The following is a 20,882-nucleotide window of genomic DNA, read 5'->3' as shown; positions in this document are numbered from 1 at the left end:
ACCGTTTTCTATTCTAGTTTATTTTGCTAGCTTTAGTTATATTAATAATTTCTTCTTCCGTTTTCTACATGAATATAACCACATTATAAGTTATAAAATGTGGTTTATTTTTTACAAATTGCAGCATTTAACTCCCATTTCATTTTATATGGTTATAATTTATAACCATATAAAATGATGGTTATAATTTATAACCATATAAAATGAAATGGGAGTTAAATGCTGCAATTTGTAAAAAATGTCAAATTATGACTCCTAACGTCGTTGAAGGGGGACTCATAAAAGACCATCCCTGCATCCCGGGATTTGCATCACTGCATTTTGGCAACGGCCATTTGGCCAGACAAAAATGGTCTGGTCGTTTCTGGCCACAATGGAGACAAATGGGCCCGACGCCATTCCGCTGGTGGTTCCGGAGGGGCGAGGCCTTTTGGTTTGAATTGCGTTACCTCATTGAGAAGAACTTGAATGTGGACACAGAGGGTCTGAGCGTTTAGCTCCGTCAATACACTGCTGGCTCTTGTCTCATAAATAAAACAAAACAAACAGCTACAAATCACCTACATCTGGCTTCAATCATTCTGTCCCATTGCTATATGGGCATCCGTTTGCACTGCTACCGCCGAACGTTCTTCGGCAGAGCAGAACGGAAAAGGTCCTGACAGATACGAGACAGATCTCGACGCGGACGTCAATGACGTGCGTCAAGTGAGGCCATTTTGTTCACCATAATTGCGCCACAATAATTAATCTTTTAAACCACACTGCAACAACACCAATGGAACAAGGGAGGGAGGAACGGAAGAGGAGACAGACAGACAGACACACACACACACACACACACACACACACACACTTTATTTTGCGTGAATAAAATCATCAATCTGTATGAATGAGGTTGCGCATCAGCAATGGTTTTCAGTGCAGTGCTAAACCCATCTATATGAATAGTTTGATGACTATAATACTCAGATGACACTTATAATCTGCTTATACCACTTTATAATTATAACTCAATAATTATCATAATGCTCAACTCGTTATGACGATAACACATTGGAGAGTAGGGATGTCTGATATTGTCGGCAGATATTAGCATAAAGATGTAATATCGGATAATATCGGTATTAGTTTATCATTTTATTTATTTGTATTTATTCTTTGGGTGGGTCTAGTGATCGTTACAGGAGTTTTTGCTGTAGTGTGTGTGTGTGTGTGTGTGTGTGTGTGTGTGTGTGTGTGTGTGTGTGTGTGTGTGTGTGTGTGTATGTGATATGAAATGTGAGCTTACCATAATCACAATTATGCTTCTGCACTAAAATAGGCCTCCATCCCTCCATCTATTAGTGGGACTCATTCAAAGGACCACGAGTGAGTCCCGGGACTCACTTCATTGAAAACAACATCACGGTAAGGAAGAAAATTGCCCTTTTATTTTATTAGATATGTGATGTTGTTTCCCGGCATTCCGGCAATATGTTGACCTTTGGTGAAAAAGCCTGCCGGTATCGGTTGATATCGGAAATTAAGAGTTGGACAATATCGGAATATCGCATATCGGCAAAAAAGTCGATGTCGACATAGACATCCCTCCCTATTAGAAAGCATTTGATAAAGATTTGTGGATTGAGTATAAAAACAATGTTTTTATAAAGGTCAAGTATCATAATGGAGAGTATGCGCGTGACATCATCATCAAACCAGGAAGTTATACTCTATACTAATTATTGGTCGTTCAAGGTTTTTGTTTTTGGCCCAAGATCATAGTTTCATTATAATTCTCATACATTGTACATACTGTATAGCTGTTGTAATACATTATACTTATTATATTATGTATTAACGCGCTGCGATGCGTTGTGAGCTTGTACAGGTAGATCGGCTATTTTGAGTAAGTGTAAAATTAGCATTACGACGCATCAAGACCTGCCAAAATAAACTTTAGTAGACTAAATCACCCGTAGATTTAGTAGACTAAAACAGTGTGATATTTAGTCGTGTGATATTTAGTGTGACTAAAACTAAATGAGAACTATTCAAGAGACTACGACTAAAACTAAAATAGAAATGTTCTGCCAAAAACAACACTGGACAGCCGTCTACAGTGCAATGACAATGAGGTAGCCTACTTTGCTCCGTCACTACAATACCTTGACTCAGAAAACATCACTATAGCATTGTCATTGGCTAAAACATTGTCATTGGCTGTCATCGTCATTGGCTAAAACAACGAAAACAACAAATAATGTCCATGATTCAGAGGGAATCGATGCCCGTCAGCAAGCCAGACAGCAGGAGCATGTGTTCTTTAATGCATTCCTCAAAACTCACACCGGACTCAATCTGTGTGTCCAAACCATTTTAGTTTGGACAGTTTAACAATCTGGAACAGAAATGGATCAGTGGAACAACAAAAAGGTTGAAAATAGCAAATATACACGCTCACTCACAACACAGCGTGAGCTTGTAGATCGGCTATTTAACAAATTTAGGACTGAGGCATATAAAAAAAATAAAACAAAATCTAAATCCTAAAAGTTTTCTGAAAAACCTATGTTTCTGTGTCAGTGGTGCTCAACCTTTTTCATGTCAATGACCCCCAGAATTATCTGAATTTGGCCGCGGACCCCCATCTGAAAATATGTTGTTCCAGGGACCCCCCCAGAAGCAAAGATTTGAGTTAAAAACGTTCGCTCTGAAAGAATATATTCAAAGATTTGCAGCACCTTTTCACATATATATTTTAAAAAAATAGCAGATCTACAAGCTTGTAGTGCAGCACTTAGAGACGCGCTATGAGCTTGTAGATCTGCTATTTTTCAATAGCTAAAGTATAACATAATGCTTGACACACCAAAAGGGGTTCCCGTCCTGAATGTGTTCAAATAATTTAGTCGCTGGCGATGCTGCACATCTAACCTATTAAAGCCCTCAGCTTCTTCTACTTCAGAATCAGAACATTTGGAGCATGTTGTTCCCATTTCTGGAAGCCATGAGAGCATGGCCTCGTCTTGACAGTCTGAGGCTATACAGAGACAGGGCTCAGCCATGATGAGGACTGGGAAGTGTGAAGCCACTGGGCAGCCTGTGGACCGCTGCCGTGTGGTTTGGGAGGGTGAATCACTAGACCAGTCTGTCTGGCAGCCAGGAGGACAGGCTATAGCAATAGCAGTAAACAACCCACAAATCCCCCTCCCCGCCGCCCACCCCGACCAAACTACATCCGCTGAGCTAACTAATGGCACAGATGACTGGGCGGCCGACCATTAGAATGACTGGGGACTGTTTAGACGAGTTATGTCAGCGTGTTTAGGCCTCGTGTAAACGCTTGCGCGTCTGTGAATTTGCTTTGATCTCTGTGTAGGTTTCAACTGAACACCGTCTTTAATGGCACCATACAGATGTGCATCAAGGCTTTCAAGCAGTCATTTATTAGTGGTTTCTTTGATCCACCATGTAGCTCTGCAACAACATCTGTTGTATTGTACTCTTCAAATCTCAAGGAGATGCACAGATACAGTATGTGCATGTCTACCTGAAGACTTCCCACAGTCTTGGGAGTGTTGTATGTATGGACACTTTCCCAGTCGGCCGCAGTGTGTGTCAATCCCCAATTCATTCATTAGTTCTTTATCCTCTTCGCTAATCCCTCCTTTCATGACGACGACCCCCCCCCACTGCCACGGCACCAAATCTTCACAGACACATTCCTCTCTCTCACTTCCTCCCGTCCATACGTTCAAAATCAAGCCCGCAAGAAACTCAGGAGGATTATTGAAGCCACCCAAGTCTGGTGGCCAAATCTGGTATTGCAGCATTTAGCACGCTACTGTGCATGCTTTTATGGTCTGAAAGGCTAGTGCACTGCACAGCACAATCATGCTCATTTGGCTCCAACGTTGGAGCCAAATGGAGTGTACTTTACTACTCCCGGGTGCTTCATGAGCAACGTTCATTTTTAATGAATAGGTAGCATCTCTAGATATTAGAACTTCAAACGCACACAATAACGTCGTGAACATGGAATCATTAGGGCTACATCTTGCACCACCCCTTATCCCTAAACTAATTTGCCATTTTCTTTTACTAATTATAAAAAAACCTTTTAAAATAGTTCAAAAAGCCAATCTACAAGCTCACAATGTCTCGATGTAGATCGGCTAGTTGAACTATTTTTTTAACGTTTTTTAAAATAGTAAAAAAAAATGGCAAATTAGTTTAGGGATAAGGGATAAGGCGCAAGATGGAGCCCTGAGTCTCTTATAGGTAAACTCAGTTAAGTTAGCACCAGGTTTTGTCGTGTATATGCTCCAGTCTACTCTCATGTCTGCAGGTTAATTCTCACATGACAAAATAAATGTCATTTTTTGTTTAACCATCTAAATCCTATATACATAGTTGGCCGAGGTCCCCCATGGCTCTATACCAGGTCTGCAATTTTTGTTGAGTGGTGCAACCAGCTATGTGTGTCCCTGGCTGTTATCACTGGCTGTGTCCCTGGGTCCGAGCACGGAAATAGCATATTTTCACCACCAACTGTCACTGTTGTGCAGCCCAAAGGGCCCCACACACTGTCTGCGAACGCCGCGCGTCAAAACAGCCGCCTCCGGCCCAGGCCGTAGCGTAACGGTCTGGGCACCGGACTGGTGATCCAGTCGCGGTGTGCCGCGGGTTCGACTCCCGGACCCGACACGGCCTTTACCGCATGTCATCCCCCCATCTCTCTCCCGTTTCCTGTCAGCCTACTTTCTATCCCTTAAAAAATCAATAAAGGCGTAAGCCGCAAAAAAATATCTTAAAAAAAAAAGAAAAAAAAAAAAAAACAGCCGCCTCCGTTATTTTCAATGAACCTATCCCACACCGGCGGCGTCCGACACGCGTTCACGCCTCGCCTGACGCTCCGATACGCCACTGTTCTATTTTCCAGGCGTTGCCGCGCGGCAACACCTGTGCCGCGTCGCTGCGCACCCGGTGTGTGTTGGGCTTAACACACCACCAAGTCTCACTATTGTGCAGCCTAACACACAGACACAGTCACACACACACAGGCCAGGGAGAAGAGCTTGTACAGTACAGTACGTACAGCACAAGTACAGTACAGCACCACTTAACTTTATTTAATAAAAACGCCATTGCCATAGATTAATGGCAACTGCGCTTTTATAGTGCTTTCGATCGATCAAGTCATAATGCTACTTACGTTAGCATCGGGTTGCTAGCTGTTGTCATAACACTGGGTCGCGCCATCTTGGATCGTTTTTGGTCAAAACAAGGTTTATTCCACGGCACAGAGCCGACGATGTGAAGCCCTCCACTGCACTGGGTTAGCTCCGTCTGATACACGGGACCTAAACACGCATCGTCCAACTAGTTTATGATCAGTTCCGGAAGTCTGGAAATGTGGCTTTTCAAAATAAGAGCTCAACTGGGGAAAATGCTGGCGTGAGTAATAACACAATTTGTCAATAAATGCTAGCGCTGTAAGCGTTAAGACGGGTCTGATTTTTTTCCCTTCAATACCAAGGGCTATGTATATCTTGTGCCAGCCTTTATGCCTTTTTTTTCAATGAGACCGTCACTGGACAAAACCCAGCGCCCTGTTTTGTGACACACCAATGGTGAAAGTAAACTTCAGCATTCTGTCTGCACTCGATAGGAAAATACCCTGTGCCACGCCAAAGTCAACGCCGTGGCACAAGCCAAGCGTTAGGGCTGACTGATCTGGCGTCTTTGTTCAAACAGAGACAGGCCGTCTGCAGGCTGAGGGAAACACACGTCTTCAACATGTTTCCTAATAATGGACGCAACGAAGAAGAGGGGGGGAAAAAGCATGACAAATAATAATACAGCACATGTCCCTCATTGTCATGTTATGCCACCAGTCTCCGTCTGACCCAAAAAAGAAAAGAAAACCAAAACCAGCAAATCCACACGCGGTGGGAGACCCGAAACATCTGAAGGTGTGCGTCAGATTAAATTGTGCTTCTGGGAACGAGGAATAGGGGGGGGGGGGGATTGCATTGGTCAGAAGCCATCAGCTTCTGAGTAAAGCAGGTGCCAGTTGGAGACAGTCGTCGTCCCCCCGTCCCCCCTGCCTTTAGTGGAGACCTATCAAAAGTCCCGTTGGCCAATCCCAGAGGGTCCGTATCACTGAACAGGACATCCATCATTGTTAGCCCGCCTCTCTCTGTGCTAAAAGAAATCCAATCTAGTGCGGGAGGGAGAAAAGAGACACATTCCTGCGGGTTCCTGATGCATTCCCCACTACAACGGGCCAAAGTGAAACCAGACAATAGCCAGCTATAATGTCTACGAGGGGGCAGACATATATTTCAAACATATCAGGAGTGTTAGTGGCACTGGCACAACAATGACTTCATGCTTGAATTTACGACTACTCTGTGTGTATGTGTGTGCATGCATGCGTGCGTGCGTGCGTGCCTCGAGTGCGGCGGAAATGACAAAGGACTTAAATATTTCAAGGATTTGCCAAAGCCATGTGCCGCAGGGTTGTACAAAGTGATAAGCACAGACACATGCATGAAATAAGAGTTTTTTGCACAAGATGTACTCTCACTGACAGAAACATTGCAAACTAGAAAAAGTGCTCCTCGGAGCACAGGTCTCCGCCAAACATATTCTCTGCCACGCCATCGCCTTGCGGAGACAACAAAACACAACACGCACTGGAACGGAATAAGAAATGACCCACGTACAAATACAACCAACTCAGTATAGTCCTAGTTTGGTCAGTAACGATACATTACAGTATACTGTAGCCTTACACCGGTTTAGAAACAAGGATAGAGGGTGCATCACCTTGTTTACAGAGGTGCACTTACGACTGTTAACCACTTAACTATAGAAGTAGACAAAAAAGGATCATGCAGACCGTCTTCACTTACAGAATTAGATTTATTGAGCAACGTTTCGGTCGTTCAGACCTTCATCAGGCATAAAGAAGAACTGACAAACAGTCAGTATAAGTACAACTCTGGGATCCACTTAACTATAAAATAATGTAAAATTCATTCCAAAATAGCCAATCAAAAAAGATCACAACACTCAAGGTTGAGAATTTCACACACGAAAAAAAAAAAAAAAGTATTTTCCTGATTTTAAATGCTGCATTACGCTAAACCTTTTCTACCCGACTGTTCTAGCCGTGCCATTTATTTGCCTTTAACATCTTAGTTACTAAAATCTCAAATATTTTTGAAAGCACCTTTTGTCATCCCCAGAATATGACACACACACACACACACACACACACACACACACACACACACACACACACACACACACATAATCTGGACATTGAAACTATATGCACTGAATCTGGCATCTATCTACATGCCATGCTATCTAAACAAAATTTTAGCCTTTGCATAAGCCTGCAAGGTACTCAAGGTTAGGTCAAGCCAAGGCCTAGTGCTACGACAAATGCTACAGGCTATGGTGAGTCTTCAGATTGGATGCGAGTCTGCCGTTCCAACTTCCAACTACAATGGGGAGTTCGTTCCACAGTTTAAGAGCCAGAAGGGAGAAGATTAGCTGATCTGAGTGAGCTTGTATAGGAGGGGTTGTAGCATTGGATCAGGCTTTGGAGATATGGGGGTGCCAAACCCAAACCTTTGGTTGCTTTGTAGGCCAGCATCAGTGTTTTGTACTGTGCGGTACTGCGGTCAGTTGCGGGAGCCAATGGATTGAGAGGAGAAGGCGGGATTTTGAAGAGGATTTCTGAATCATTTGGGAGGGGGTAAAGTGCACATGCCAGGCCAATAAGGAGCGAGGTACAGTAGTCTGGAAGGGGAAGGGTTTGAATGTTCTCAAAGTGGGGTCCAGGGACCCCCGGGGGTCCTTGGGAGAGTTCCAGGGGGTCCCCACTTCACAGCTAAATGATAGCTATAGTTAGGAACCAAATAGACCCCTATTGGTGTGTAACTCAGAGTGTACATTTGTATACTCTCAGAGTTAAGCTAACATTGATTTTACAATATAAATTGGGGTCCTAGAGATAGAAATGCCATTGCATGGGGTTCCGTAGCCTAATGCGTGTCAAACCTATCCTTGAAATGAAAATGGTTGAAGATCACTGCTAAAGACTCGAGCCATAACAATCTTCTCTTATTGGGGGTCCCTGGTATATCTCTTCAAATGGGGGTCCGCGGGCTAATAAATGTTGAATGTTTTAAAAACTAAACGGGTTATAGAGTGTAAACCTATAGAGGATCGAGTGACGGCTACGATGTGTGTCCTTACAGAGGAATGGAGCCGGTACCATGCAGTGGGAAAGCTGCAAACGTCGACAATCACAACAAGATCTCATACCTTATAAGCTACAGATCTATACCAGATCAAATCACAATGGCGCAGATATGTGAAAGATCCAACTAAGAACAAAGCAGTGTAATTGGACTGAAGATAAAAACTAGGGATGTCCTGATACACTTTCTTCGTTCCGATCCCGATACCACAATTTTCTGTCTTAGAATAAAAAAATGTAAGTCCACCGATCGGGAATAGTGTTTATAGATATATAGCTAATAGCTATATATCTCGTGTTGTGTTTATAGCAGACTCCTCACTCCAATGTGCACTTGCAGTTTGGGCAATTCGAAAGCAAACTCCACATGCCCCAACACTTTTATTTACCTGCCATAGTGTCAACCCCCTATTACCCCTGTGTCAGATCGCTGTTTAGACTGGCATATTCACCGATACCGATATGACCCGATATGACCAATTAAGGGCCGATCCGATACGATACAGTATCGGGACATCTCTAATAAATAAAAATTGCCAAAATATAGGCTGCATGATATATCGAACATGTACCTTCATCAGAGTGGAGAATATAAGTATAAATCAAGTTGAGCAAAGCCACTCTTCTCTGCCCCTCTCTCTAACAGACACAGTTAATGATCGCTTAAGTTAAGTGCCATCAAAGCATGCACTCAACATATAATGGTTAAGTGACCATGGCATGTGCATAATATAAAATCTTAAAACTTTTATCTGATATTGATTAATCAAATATTAAAATCGGCAGAGCTGTCGATTATTCGATTTGGCTGATGGTCACTTTCTGGCATCCCTACAACATTTCACACACGGATGCCTTAATATCATGTCTGTGCATCTTGAAAGCAAAACGTCAGCGCAAAGAGAAATGACTAAAAGCGGCGGCGACGACGCCTCTCACCTATCTGATTGTACATCTTGAAGGCGATGTCGAACTGCAGGATGACGAGCATGAACTGGAACCAGGGGCTCATCTCCTTGTTGGGCAGAGGGATGTGGACGGCGAACACGATGTTGTTGGCCTCGATCTTCTTGGCCATGGCCTCGTCGAAGGTCCGGATCTTGTCGCACTGGTTGGGGCCCCACGGCATGAACCACTTGGTGCTCTGGTGATGCTTCACCGTGTCCACGCACTTGGTGGCCAGATAGTGGACCGCCGTGGTGGGGCTGGGAGCTGGTATGGGGGAGAGAGAGAGAGAGCGAGAACAAAAAGCAAGAGGGATGGAACAGAGATTAAAATAGGGTGCATTGTAAATCCCAAAACGCAGTTTATTGTTAACCCATTTTGGGGCGGGAACTCCTTTTGGCGTTTTGAACTTTTAAGCATTATGTTATACTTTAGCTATTTAAAAATAGCAGATCTACAAGCTCATATAGCGCGTCACCGAGTGCCTCGCTACGAGCTTGTACGTCTGCTATTTCTTTGAATCTTTGAATATATATTCTTTCCGAGTGTGTGCCGTGATTTTCTTCCACCCTAAAACATGATCATCAGGTCTTATTGTTATATAAGGAGGTGTAATTAAAAAAAAAAGTGTACAGTAAAATGTTCTTTTTATGTGGGCATGCCCACCAGTTCATTAAGTATGCCTGGTTTGCCTGGTGGGTGGTGATGGGGCGGTGACCCACCTGAACTGAAGCCGCACCCACAGATGTATAGTTGTATAAGGGGGAGGGGTTAGGGGAGGGGCTGATAGTGTGAAGTCACTATACTGTTTAATTCTGTTTATTTCCGTTTGACTGTCAAGGGTTCAGCCTCCAGGAAGAAACCCTAGTAATTACAAAGTTAATACACCATTGCACAGAAAAACAACTCCAGGGTGTCTAATGAAGTACTGTCACCTCATAAACTAGGGATGCCACCGAATAATCGATTTTCCGATTAATAGTTGCAGTCTCCGAAATCGATTTTAATATTTCATAATCAAAAAAAAAAAAAGATGTTTTTTTAATAGCCAAAATATTGGCTAATAAGTAAGGCTGCATGATATATCGAACATGTACCTTCATCAGAGTGGAGAATATAAGTATAAATCAAGTTGAGCAAAGCCACTCTTCTCTGCCCCTCTCTCTAACAGACACAGTTAACGATCGCTTGTTAAGTGCCTGCCAGACAGACAATCAGATTAAATGAAGGCAGGTGTAGAGTAGAGTGTAGACTAGTGAACTGAATAGGTTCTCTTTATATCACGTACTTCATACCAGCCCCTTATGAAACTACTTCTCCCCAAATCCAAATTTCATTTTCCATCCTGAATGGCACTGAGAAGATCTCCACAAAGGTTTACTCATCAAAACCGATTATAAAACTGTAACCATCAAAGCATGCACTCAACATATAATGGTTATGTGACCATGGCATGTGCATAATATAAATTCTTAAAAGTTTTATCTGATATTGATAAAAATAAAAAATAAAACCTTTTTTTTTCCTTTTTTTTTTGGGGGGGGGGGGGGGGGGGGGGGTTGATTAATCGATTATTAATCGCCAGAGGTGTAGATTATTCCATTGGGCAAATGGTCACTTTGTGGCATCCCTATCATAAACACATGAAAAACTGGAAAAATACAACAATTGTGGCACTCCATCTTTAACTCAAATCTTTGCTTCTGGGAGAGTCCCTGGAACAATAAATTTAGAGATGGGGGTCGGCGGCCAATTACATATATTTTTGGGGTTCCTGGACATGAAAATGTTTGAGAATGACTGACATAGAAACATTAGGTTTTTCAGAAAACTGTCACGATTTAGACTCAGGTCTAAATGGGTTAAGCGACGCAATAAAACAACGACCCTAAATAAAAGAGGGTCATGCTCCGATCGGCGAACCAATAGCCTCCACCCCCTGTTTTACCGGCCCCTCTCGACCAGAAAAATCACATCTAATCGGAATGAAATATGATCCATTTGTCGTGATCACATGGTAGCCGGAAGCCTCACCCCAAAACACACTCCAACCCCACATTTCTTTCAGACCACAAGCTTGTATAACTCCAACATCTTCAGTGGACCATCAATTATCATCAGTGTGTGTGTGTGTGTGTGTGTGTGTGTGTGTGTGTGTGTGTGTGTGTGTGTGTGTGTGTGTGTGTCCTCCATTATAGGCAGTCGACCTATTTGGAGGAGAAGGTGCTTTTTGTACCCATGAATTTCTTTCGGTGATGGTAATATGACAGACTGAAGTGACCAATGTTGGCTGTGAATAAGTTCATGTGCATGTGTTGTCTGTACATTTAGGGCTTGTTTGGACTCGAGCACTGAGACACATGATGTTTCGAGTGTGTGGGATACCAAAAGCAACTGAAATTGTATAAATGTGGACTCAAAGAAATTGAAATGAATTCCGTGTGTGTGTGTGTGTGTGTGTGTGTGTGTGTGTGTGTGTGTGTGTGTGTGTGTGTGTGTGCTTGCACAATACTACTGGACCATCAAGATATAGATGATCTCAGGCTTATTTTTGAAAACTACTCATTGTACTTCAATCATTGCCTTTGCCATTTCATGTTACAGATGATCGGTAACATGTCATTGGTTCGACCTCCCGTTAGATCGACCATCACTAAACCCCATCTCCAACTCTAACCTAAACATAACCGCAAGCACGGGAGCAACTCATCCCTCAACAACGTTAATCCGGCCGAACTAACGGATGATCACTGTGCTCGCTACAGCGTTTAGAATAACCCGACCCTCCTAAACGTCAGCTACTATGCTCAGCAAATTGCTGATGAAGAATGACTATAGCCTTGGGCAAGTTGGGGGTGATGTCATTCAGCATGACTTTCCCCAAGATGAAGAAATCAAATGTCAAAGTGAGAAACGACAGAGTCACTGCAGCTGAGCCAACTGGCAGACAGAATGCACAATGCCCAAAGCTGCACTCCACCATCACACATTAGACATTCTAATGGAACGCTGCATAAAGCGTGCTACTTCTCGGGTGCAGGGCTCCAGACTCACTTTTTGAGTGGTGCAACCACTCCAAGGAACAGCAATGTCCGTGTTCAGTGTTCACCTACCTATGGGACTACCTATGTGACTATGAGCACCAGTATGACTATGAGTACCAGTAGTGGTGCTGTTGTGCCAGAGAGAGAGAGAGAGAGAGAGAGAGTGCTGCACTGTTGCCTGCTAATGAATGAGAGAGAGAGAGAGAGAGAGAGAGAGAGACAGAGACAGAGACAGAGACAGAGACAGAGACAGAGACAGAGACAGAGACAGAGACAGAGACAGAGAGAGATAGAGGAGGGGGGGGGGGGGAGAGAGGGGAGTTGCACCACTCAGTTCACACGGGTGTGATTTTTCACCAATGTTAATCGAATTGAAGGCTTTGTAATGAATTAATCTAAATTAATCACATATCGCATATCAATATTAGACTTGGATGGATGGATTTTGTTATTTTGGTGAATCAATGAATAGTGGCTACAGTAGCTTATACAACTTTGGTGGTAGGCTGCTTGATCAAGACCAACAGATAAACGTGCAGTAATGCAGGTAGTCTATGAATACTCAAATGTCTATTACATGGGTGGCATGAGAAAACAAATAAAAAACTTTATTAGGGGGAACACCAAGGCGAAGGAATAAAATCAATACAAACTTCAACCGGGCATAACTTTTGTTGTCCTAGAAACACTACCCAGTGTAAATGCAGGCTCTTTTAAATGGCTTCCAACACAAAAACTAAACATTTTATCAACTCAGACAAGTCAAGCTTTCTCTGAAGGTCTTTCATTGTCGCACATTCACAACAGAGAATTTTCAATAAATCATTCAAAAACGGCATTATCCCACATAGACTACCTTGAAATGCCTAGGATCTGGCAAAGAGTTAAAGGACCACTTCACCACTTTTCAACCTATCTTCATATAATAGGTCCTCACTAATAATCATGATAAATCATGATAAAAAAAAATTCTACTCAGTCTGTGTCTCATAGGAGGGCTGTGGACAGTTTAGAAACCGTCTTCCAGTGACATCATTAGGCAGATATTTTTTTACAAAAATGTTTAGATATTCATTGCTTCCATTTTCGCATTGCAACTTTTCAGGACTAGAAAGACTGCAGTTTCTATTAGCTTGTATTCCCCATCGATGATGTCACTGGAAGAAGGTTTCTGAACTGCCCACAGCCCTCCTATGAGACACAGACCGAGTAGAAAAGAATTGCGCCGTTTTTTCATGATTATTAGTGAGGACCTATTATATGAAGATAGGTTGAAAAGTGGTGAAGTGGTCCTTTAAGCCTCAAAGTCAACCGATACCTCTTCGGTCAGACCTTATTGTATGCTGGGACACCATATCTCCTTCCTGAAGGCAGCAACCTCTACTCTCCATACAAAACATGGCTAGTATTAGAGGTGATATTCCTTGCTAACCTTAGGATGCTGTTATCATACGTGGATGTATATAGAGCCTCTGAAGTGGTTGTCCAACAATCTTTGAACAAATGTTTAGTTGTTGCAGCAGACTTAAACGGCTACAGACAAACGTCAATACCAGGTGGTGCTACAGTACTGAAGAACACTTATAATAACAGAAGTGAAAAACAAAAGAAGAATCCGTCTACTACTGTAGCACCAAAGGATCTTAAACGGCGAAGGAAATAGATTCTTTGTTTTATTACACAGCGATTCTTTCCACGACAGGAGATTTCTACTCCTAGGTATTTATATGAACATACCTGGTTAATCTGTTCACACTGAATAGTGATCTATGTGGGTGAACGGTTCTCGACACACAGTAACTTTCACAACATTGCAATATCTATATCATGTCTTGATATATCATTGTGGGCCTGTGATCATGGCATCTACGGTATTACAGGCTGGAAATTGTGCAGCAGAGACTTATGTTCATGTTTACACAGCGATATGAGCAGACACTTATCTTTACAGCATCTCTCCTGTAATAAACCTTAGCAGATGTTTTAGAGATAAGCGAATATCTGCAAGGATGATCGCTGTGAACACTGTTTAGTGTATTTTAAAGACTTCGGGCTCCATCTTGTGTCACCCCTTACCCCTTATCCCTAAACTTATGTAATTTTTTACTATTTTAATGAAAATAGTTCAACTAGCCAATCTACATCGACACATTGTTAGCTTGTAGATCGGCTATTTGTACTATTTTAAAATGTTTTAAAATAGTAAAAAATGGCAAATAAGTTTAGGGATAAGGGGTAAGGGGTGGCGCAAGATCTAGGGCTTCATGTGCAAGTCAGTGAAGCACTGCATCTTTACCAGAAGTGCTTAGCTCAGATCCAGCAAAAATGACGTATCAAGAAATAGATGCCTTGAATTTCAGAGCTGATGTGTGGCAGCATTTCAAGTTGTACTGGTCAGCTTGATTTATTTAGAACCTGACTGTGTGCATGTGCACAATGTTCTTGGGATTTTGAGCATGATGGAGGCTACAGGTGCAAAGCACAAAGTCCCACCCATCTCATCCATTTTCTTTTTTTTTACTTTTTACCAAATTCAAATGCCTTATTATAGACAAGCTTTTACAATAAAATGTATAAGATTCCTGAGATTTTTAACCAGAACTTTTCCACCCTTTTGCAATCTATTAGGGATGCACCAAAAGGGAAATTCTTGGCCGAAACCGAATATAGTAAACAGTTGGCCGAAAACCGAATACCGAATATGATTATTATAATATATCTTTTTTCCTACCATTGCGGTCACCTTAAAGCTACCAGATTTATGGCAAAATAAATGGTTATGGCAAAACTTCACTCAAATATGAATCAACTATTATGGGTCCATAAAACATTTATTCAGCTCTTTTGAATGCATTAGTTGCAGCATACACTATTCGTGATATATTTTCTGCCTATTCGGGCCGTAACTGAATAGGCCGAAAATGCATTTTTTGCCATTTTCGGTCTAATATTTTCTGAGGCCGAATATTCGGTGCATCACTACAAACTACAAACAGCTCCTTCGCTATTACGCACCATGCTCATTGATTCTAGTAGTTGATGTAATTACAGAACATAATGTTAGCTTCCAGAGCTAAAGTTAACAGATACACAAAATCTGTTGAACCACATGATGAAGATGCCTTAGGATCCCTGTAATGAAATGGGTAACATCTTTCTAATTTTAAACGATAAGACATCTTATTAGTCAGTGCCAAAGCAAAGTTTGTTCGTTTCTGCGAGAGTGAGGTCTAGCCAACACCAACTCGGGATTCCTGGATCGCTGCCCTCCACGAATTCCTATCAAACATCAGGTTCTTGAGCTCTGTAGTGTTGTTAGCAAAGCTGTCGCGCCACAGCATGTCTACATAGGTGGTACGCTTCTTTCCCCTCCTGGCTTTGCCCTGGGTTGGCTCCCATAGGGTCAATTTACTTGCCTCAAGTTCTGTGTGCCTGACAGTGCCCTGCCAGCCTCATCCTTCTCTCTCTGACTTTGTCCGTGACCCGTGGTAGGTCCCCATAGAGGTCCACATTTCTGATGCGGTCCGTCCATGTGACACCTAGTGCCATTCGTACCAAAAGCAAAAAAGCTCTTATATTGGCAAGTAAAGCACTCTTAAGCTGCATGATTTGTATGAAAGCTTACACACTGATGAAGGCTGGATAGCCGAAATGTTTGTCCTGTGATGTAGTGAAAAATCACACCTGTGTGAACCGAGTGGTGCAACTGCGTGTGGGGGTCCCGAAGGGTCCCCGGAACTTCCAGACCCACAGGGTGCCGGCCCGGTTCTGGCGAGCGGCCCCACATTCAAAACGGTTGAGAAATGACAGAGTTACCGTGTGGGTTCCCTCTACTGTACTGTACTGTCACACACAAAATAATTGCGAACGCAGTGAGCCACTTACTATGACAGCAAGGGCTGAATGTCTGTGTGTGTGTGTGTGTGTGTCACGCTGTTACACCACCCGCCCGCCACCAGAGGGCGCAGCTGTAGCACACACACACACACACACACACACACACACACACAGGGCGCAGCTGTAGCACACACACACACACACACACACACACACAACCACACGCACACGAGCTGCGTTCGCTTCCCGCGTTTGCGCGTCTTACTTGTATATACAGTTAATATGTGTGTGTTAGGCTGCGCAACAGTTAGTTGGTGGTGAAAACCATCCAAATGCTATTTCCGTGCTCGGACAGACCCAGCCAGCGACACACATACAGTAGCTGTCTATAGGAGTGTTTGCACCACTCAATTTAATCTGTTGAAAGTATATTATTGGTGTGTGTGACCTCTTCACCTATTCTACAATGTTGATTTGGTGCTGGTAACGCACCATAAGTTCGATCACGGTGGTCCCAAGAAAGTTATCTAGGTTATATACAAATACATGTATCGTTATTATTATAACTTGGTGTGTGTGTCTGTTGAGGTGACCACAGTGGAACTTGGCATGGACAACTGCAAAACACACGAGCAACACGCACATGGTGGCGACAAGGAGGCCACACCAAATCGAATTAAAGCCAGCTATCTGGAACCCCTTGGAGTTCCATTATCTGGTGACCCGAGAGTCCAGCAACACACCGGCTCCAACACTGTGTGTCCAGAAGAATGGCCGTCCCCCTGGCCCACTGACCTCACGCTGTGTTCCTGGGTTTGTGGGGAAACAGGGGGAGACAAACCCCTTTCTACTCAATTACCCCCGCCGCCCCTGGCCACCGAGCAAACACAAAGGAATCCGGCTTCATTAAAACCATCTCAGCCAGCAGCGAACCAAACAAGCTAATTTATCACCAGCCATCTCATGGGTGAGAGAGAGAGAGAGAGAGAGAGAGAGAGAGAGAATGGCTGGTGTTCACACAGGCAGGGGAAGGTGGTGCCAGCTTTAGCCTACTGTAAAGATAGGCATCTTTCACATGGCCTTAACTTCTATCAACTGTCGTTTTCACTCTGTGCGGCGTGCATGTGTGCACGCGCGTGTGTGTGTGTGTACTTGAAATGCACAGACAGCAACTCCCAATAATACAATCCTTGAGATAGTCTACAATGCAACTTTAACAGTGTGTGCACTCCCTCTCTCTCTGAATATTTAGTATAGTAACTATATTCTTTTGTACGGGAGAGGGGGACATAAGTGTACTGTAGCAATGCAAATGAAACTGCCTAGGAGCAAGAAATGATACATTGAGAGGGAGAAACAAGAGGGAGAGACTGAAAAGAAAGGTAGAGAAAGAGATGCTGCCTGGGGCCACAGAGCAGACAGACATAATCTGGGGAGAGAGAGGGAGAGGGAGAGAGAGAGAGAGAGAGAGAGAGAGAGAACGAACGAACACGAACGGGGGTTGGCGAACATTCAATGTTGCATCAAATAAAATATGCAGAATAAAAGATCTCGTGTTGCTTAATCAGTTGCACTGACAACTCACTACAACAGACAACTATAGTTCATCAGAAGTCAAACAAAGTGGCCTAGTTTATTTCTAGCCATTTAGCAGGAATGAAGTTAAAATGTGGCACGGACGCCACGCAGAGTCAAACAAACTCCGTGGCGGAAAATACCTTGGTGGTACAAAGCAGTGATTTCGGCTCAGGACACTTTAGGAGCAAGCAACAAAAAGTAGGCTATCAGTTTTTGGAGTGACGCATGATAAAAATCAAATGCTCCACAGTCTGCTTTGTTAGATAACGTCAAGTGTTGAATCAATCTTCAGTTATAGTCGCCCCGCTTACCTATGAAAATAGTAGACTATAGCCTGCATGCGAGCATGGAAGGAATAGCCGAACTTGAAACTTTTAACAATAGTTTCTATACACAATAGACACCCATGTTGTGGCATTTTAAACAGCCGTGCTTGTAGAAAGGATTCTAAATCATAGCTAAACCAACAATAATAAAAGTGAAGCTTACCAATCAAACCACCGACCATGAAGGAAAACGCCTGGAACAAAAGCAGAATTACTCCCACAATGACCAACTTTTTGGTGCTCATATTTTCAATAATAGCCCCCGCCATCGTGGAGAAATAAGGTTGGTGAAAGTCACACCACCAAGCGAGAGAAAAAATAAGGTGGATAAAGGGACGAATTTTACTGCATCTATATACGGACAAGCCTATACTACTCCCGGGGTTGAGGAAAGGAAGAGAAGCTTGGCCCACGCACCGCTCTCTCTCTGCCTTGCCTTTCAACTTCGAAGGAGGAGAAAAAAAGGGAATCACATGACCGAATAGCACCCTGCTTATCCCTATACAACACTCCACCAGAGAATGATCTGACTGTGGAGCGCCTCCGCATTGCAATAGAGGTTGGTGGTAATGCAGGTTACTGTGTCATTGAATGCCTATAATAGCTACCCTGTTGTGCCTGTGCACAGTCTGCGGGGCTATTTAAAGGAATGTTATAGTGCTCTCTCATCCCCGTGTTTGATCTATTATAATCCTGACCATAATAAATTCTGCTGCTGCTATCTCTCAGGTTTTCAAAAAAAAAAAGAAAGTGCATCTTGCAGCCATGCATTTTACTGTTTAACACGTGTTATTTCCCACAGCTCATACATACTATGTTTGATTTATATTAAAAATAAAAACTAGAAAGGCGTGATCAGAGCGCATATCTCTGCCAGTCCGGGTGGCCTAGTACCAGGGACTATGTAAATCCTGGGTTGCAGGCAGCCCTGTTGCAGAACTGTTTTCTTAATATCCCCCCGCCCGCTCCCATTGGATGATTTCATTCAAATCCTTCGTGCCATTTAGTCCCTCATATAGCCTAGTACCACAATATTATCGTCTAGTCCCGCATGAGCCCGCAATATTTCCTTTTAGATATAAACATCACAAGACAGAATGAGAGAGCGGGGAGTAAAGGTGCATTCAAACCTGAAGATATATTTGTTTTCAGTCGCTGCATTCGAGACACTTGCCTTGTGTCTGACACCTGACTTGTGTCTGAACACAGCTTTGATGGATGTGTTCTGCCCCCTCCCCCCATCAAACAAAATGTTTGGACAAACTATATGGGCTTCCATAGGAAATGCATTGGAGCGGCCATTATACACAGACACATGTAAGACAGGCACAAGAGAGGTGTCTTGAATGTGTGAACGCAGCCCAGTAAGGCCAGCCCCTCCTGGTGCTACGGCCATCTTGGAAACTAAAACACAATATAAACAATGGGAGAGAGGTGGGGCCGAGAAAGGCCCTTATTGGCTGTAGACACAGTAACTTATCTCTGGGAGAGTAACCAAATGAACCCGTTCGTTCACCCAAGACGGCTTGGTTCAATATATTTAACATAATTCCTGCTAGGCTGCTACTATATCATTGTGTGAGTAGCAAAACTAGTTCCTACCCTCTTTGCAAAGGGTTTGTATATAGTTTTTTCCACCGTTGCTGAGTCAGTTCAGTTGGAACTGGATGAATGAAACCGAACAGCCAAAACACTCCCGGGGTCGCTTCAGTTGGATTTTTCTAGCCGGGGCGAAGATACCAGGCGACCGTTCGCATCGTTCACTCACCTTCTTGTCTTCCCATTGACTTTGTATGTAATTGCGCCACTCTAACTGCGTTCAAGTCTGAACACAGCTTAAGTGTGTGAGCTGTTGTGAGGAGTTGCACAGCACGAGCACACGGAGAGACAGAGATATTATATTTGTGAGGAGCTGTGCAGTGTACAGCGCAGAGCACACACACACACACACACACGCACATTCACAGGAGAGACATACAGAGATACAGCCATTACAGCACCAATGGCGACTCTGTGGTGGCACAGACAGCGACACAGTGGCTCTGCTGGACTTACTGATTGACAGTACAATATTGAATAGATTCATTATGCACATAATTGAATTTGAAATGACAGTATTTTCTTCTCTGTGCTTTCTCTGTGCTATAAGAGTATCACGCTAAAGTATAGCACGTCGACCACACAACACATAGAGGTCTTCGGCTACATCCGAGACCTGAAAGTATACCCGAACACGGGTATGTCACGGTTCCATCCACAAGAAGATCATTTCTTCCACTAATACCCGAGTGGACCCGGCTGTCACAGCTGTCAATCACCCCCTTTTTGTTCCTCCTCTGCCAGTGGTAGGCGAGCTGCCTTGCGTCACGTGACCTATAGTCAGGAAGTAGCAGCGCTATTGGACAACAAGAAAGAAAGCATGTTCAAAATAATGTTGGCATTCGATAATTCCGGGGCCTCTGGTTTTGTAGGGGTACGGTATCTCTTGGTACTGCTCGGGGTCGAAACTCATATTTCTAAATAATACCTGGGGTCCGTTTCGGCACCGGTTCCGACATCTCCATGTACTTTTCTTCCCGGTTTCGGAACTCAGAATTCTAACAATAGCCAGGGTCCATTCGCCTCTGGGTAAATTTGTTTACGGGTCTATTTAATTACGGGCCGGTCAAATTGGACCCCTGAAGACCTCAGGTGCTCTATATCTGTTGTTTTGTGGGACGGTGCAGGATTTTCCGAGGCCCACATGTGGTTTTGATCCCGGGAACCAGCAGTGCTGTACATATACTTAAGTACTGTTCTTAAGTACCATTAAGTACATTTACTTAAGTACTGTTCTTAAGTACCATTTTGAGGTATTTGTAGCCTACTTTACTTGAGTCTTTCCAA

At 43.3% G+C, this 20,882-nt stretch overlaps 1 protein-coding gene across 2 annotated transcripts in view; it reads right to left on the bottom strand.

Moving 5' to 3' along the window:
- wls (Wnt ligand secretion mediator) overlaps positions 1-18,482 on the bottom strand; it is a 47,257-nt gene extending 28,775 nt beyond the window's left edge. Inside the window, exons 1-2 of one of the 2 annotated variants that reach the window (XM_083782270.1) lie at positions 18,160-18,482; positions 9,206-9,478 (exon numbers count right to left, since the gene is read on the bottom strand). In XM_083782270.1, coding sequence (XP_083638396.1) covers positions 9,206-9,478; positions 18,160-18,265 — 379 coding nt within the window. In that variant the 5' untranslated portion in view covers positions 18,266-18,482. The remainder of the gene's footprint in view (positions 1-9,205; positions 9,479-18,159) is intronic. The other variant, XM_083782269.1, reaches the window with a different exon arrangement.
- Between the last annotated feature and the right edge of the window lie 2,400 nt (positions 18,483-20,882).

Source organism: Protomyctophum parallelum, assembly GCF_964188405.1.
Source record: "Protomyctophum parallelum genome assembly, chromosome: 14".
Classification (NCBI taxonomy): Eukaryota; Metazoa; Chordata; class Actinopteri; order Myctophiformes; family Myctophidae; genus Protomyctophum; species Protomyctophum parallelum.
Note: the sequence above shows the minus strand (reverse complement) of the source record. Positions and strands in the feature narration are given on the sequence as shown.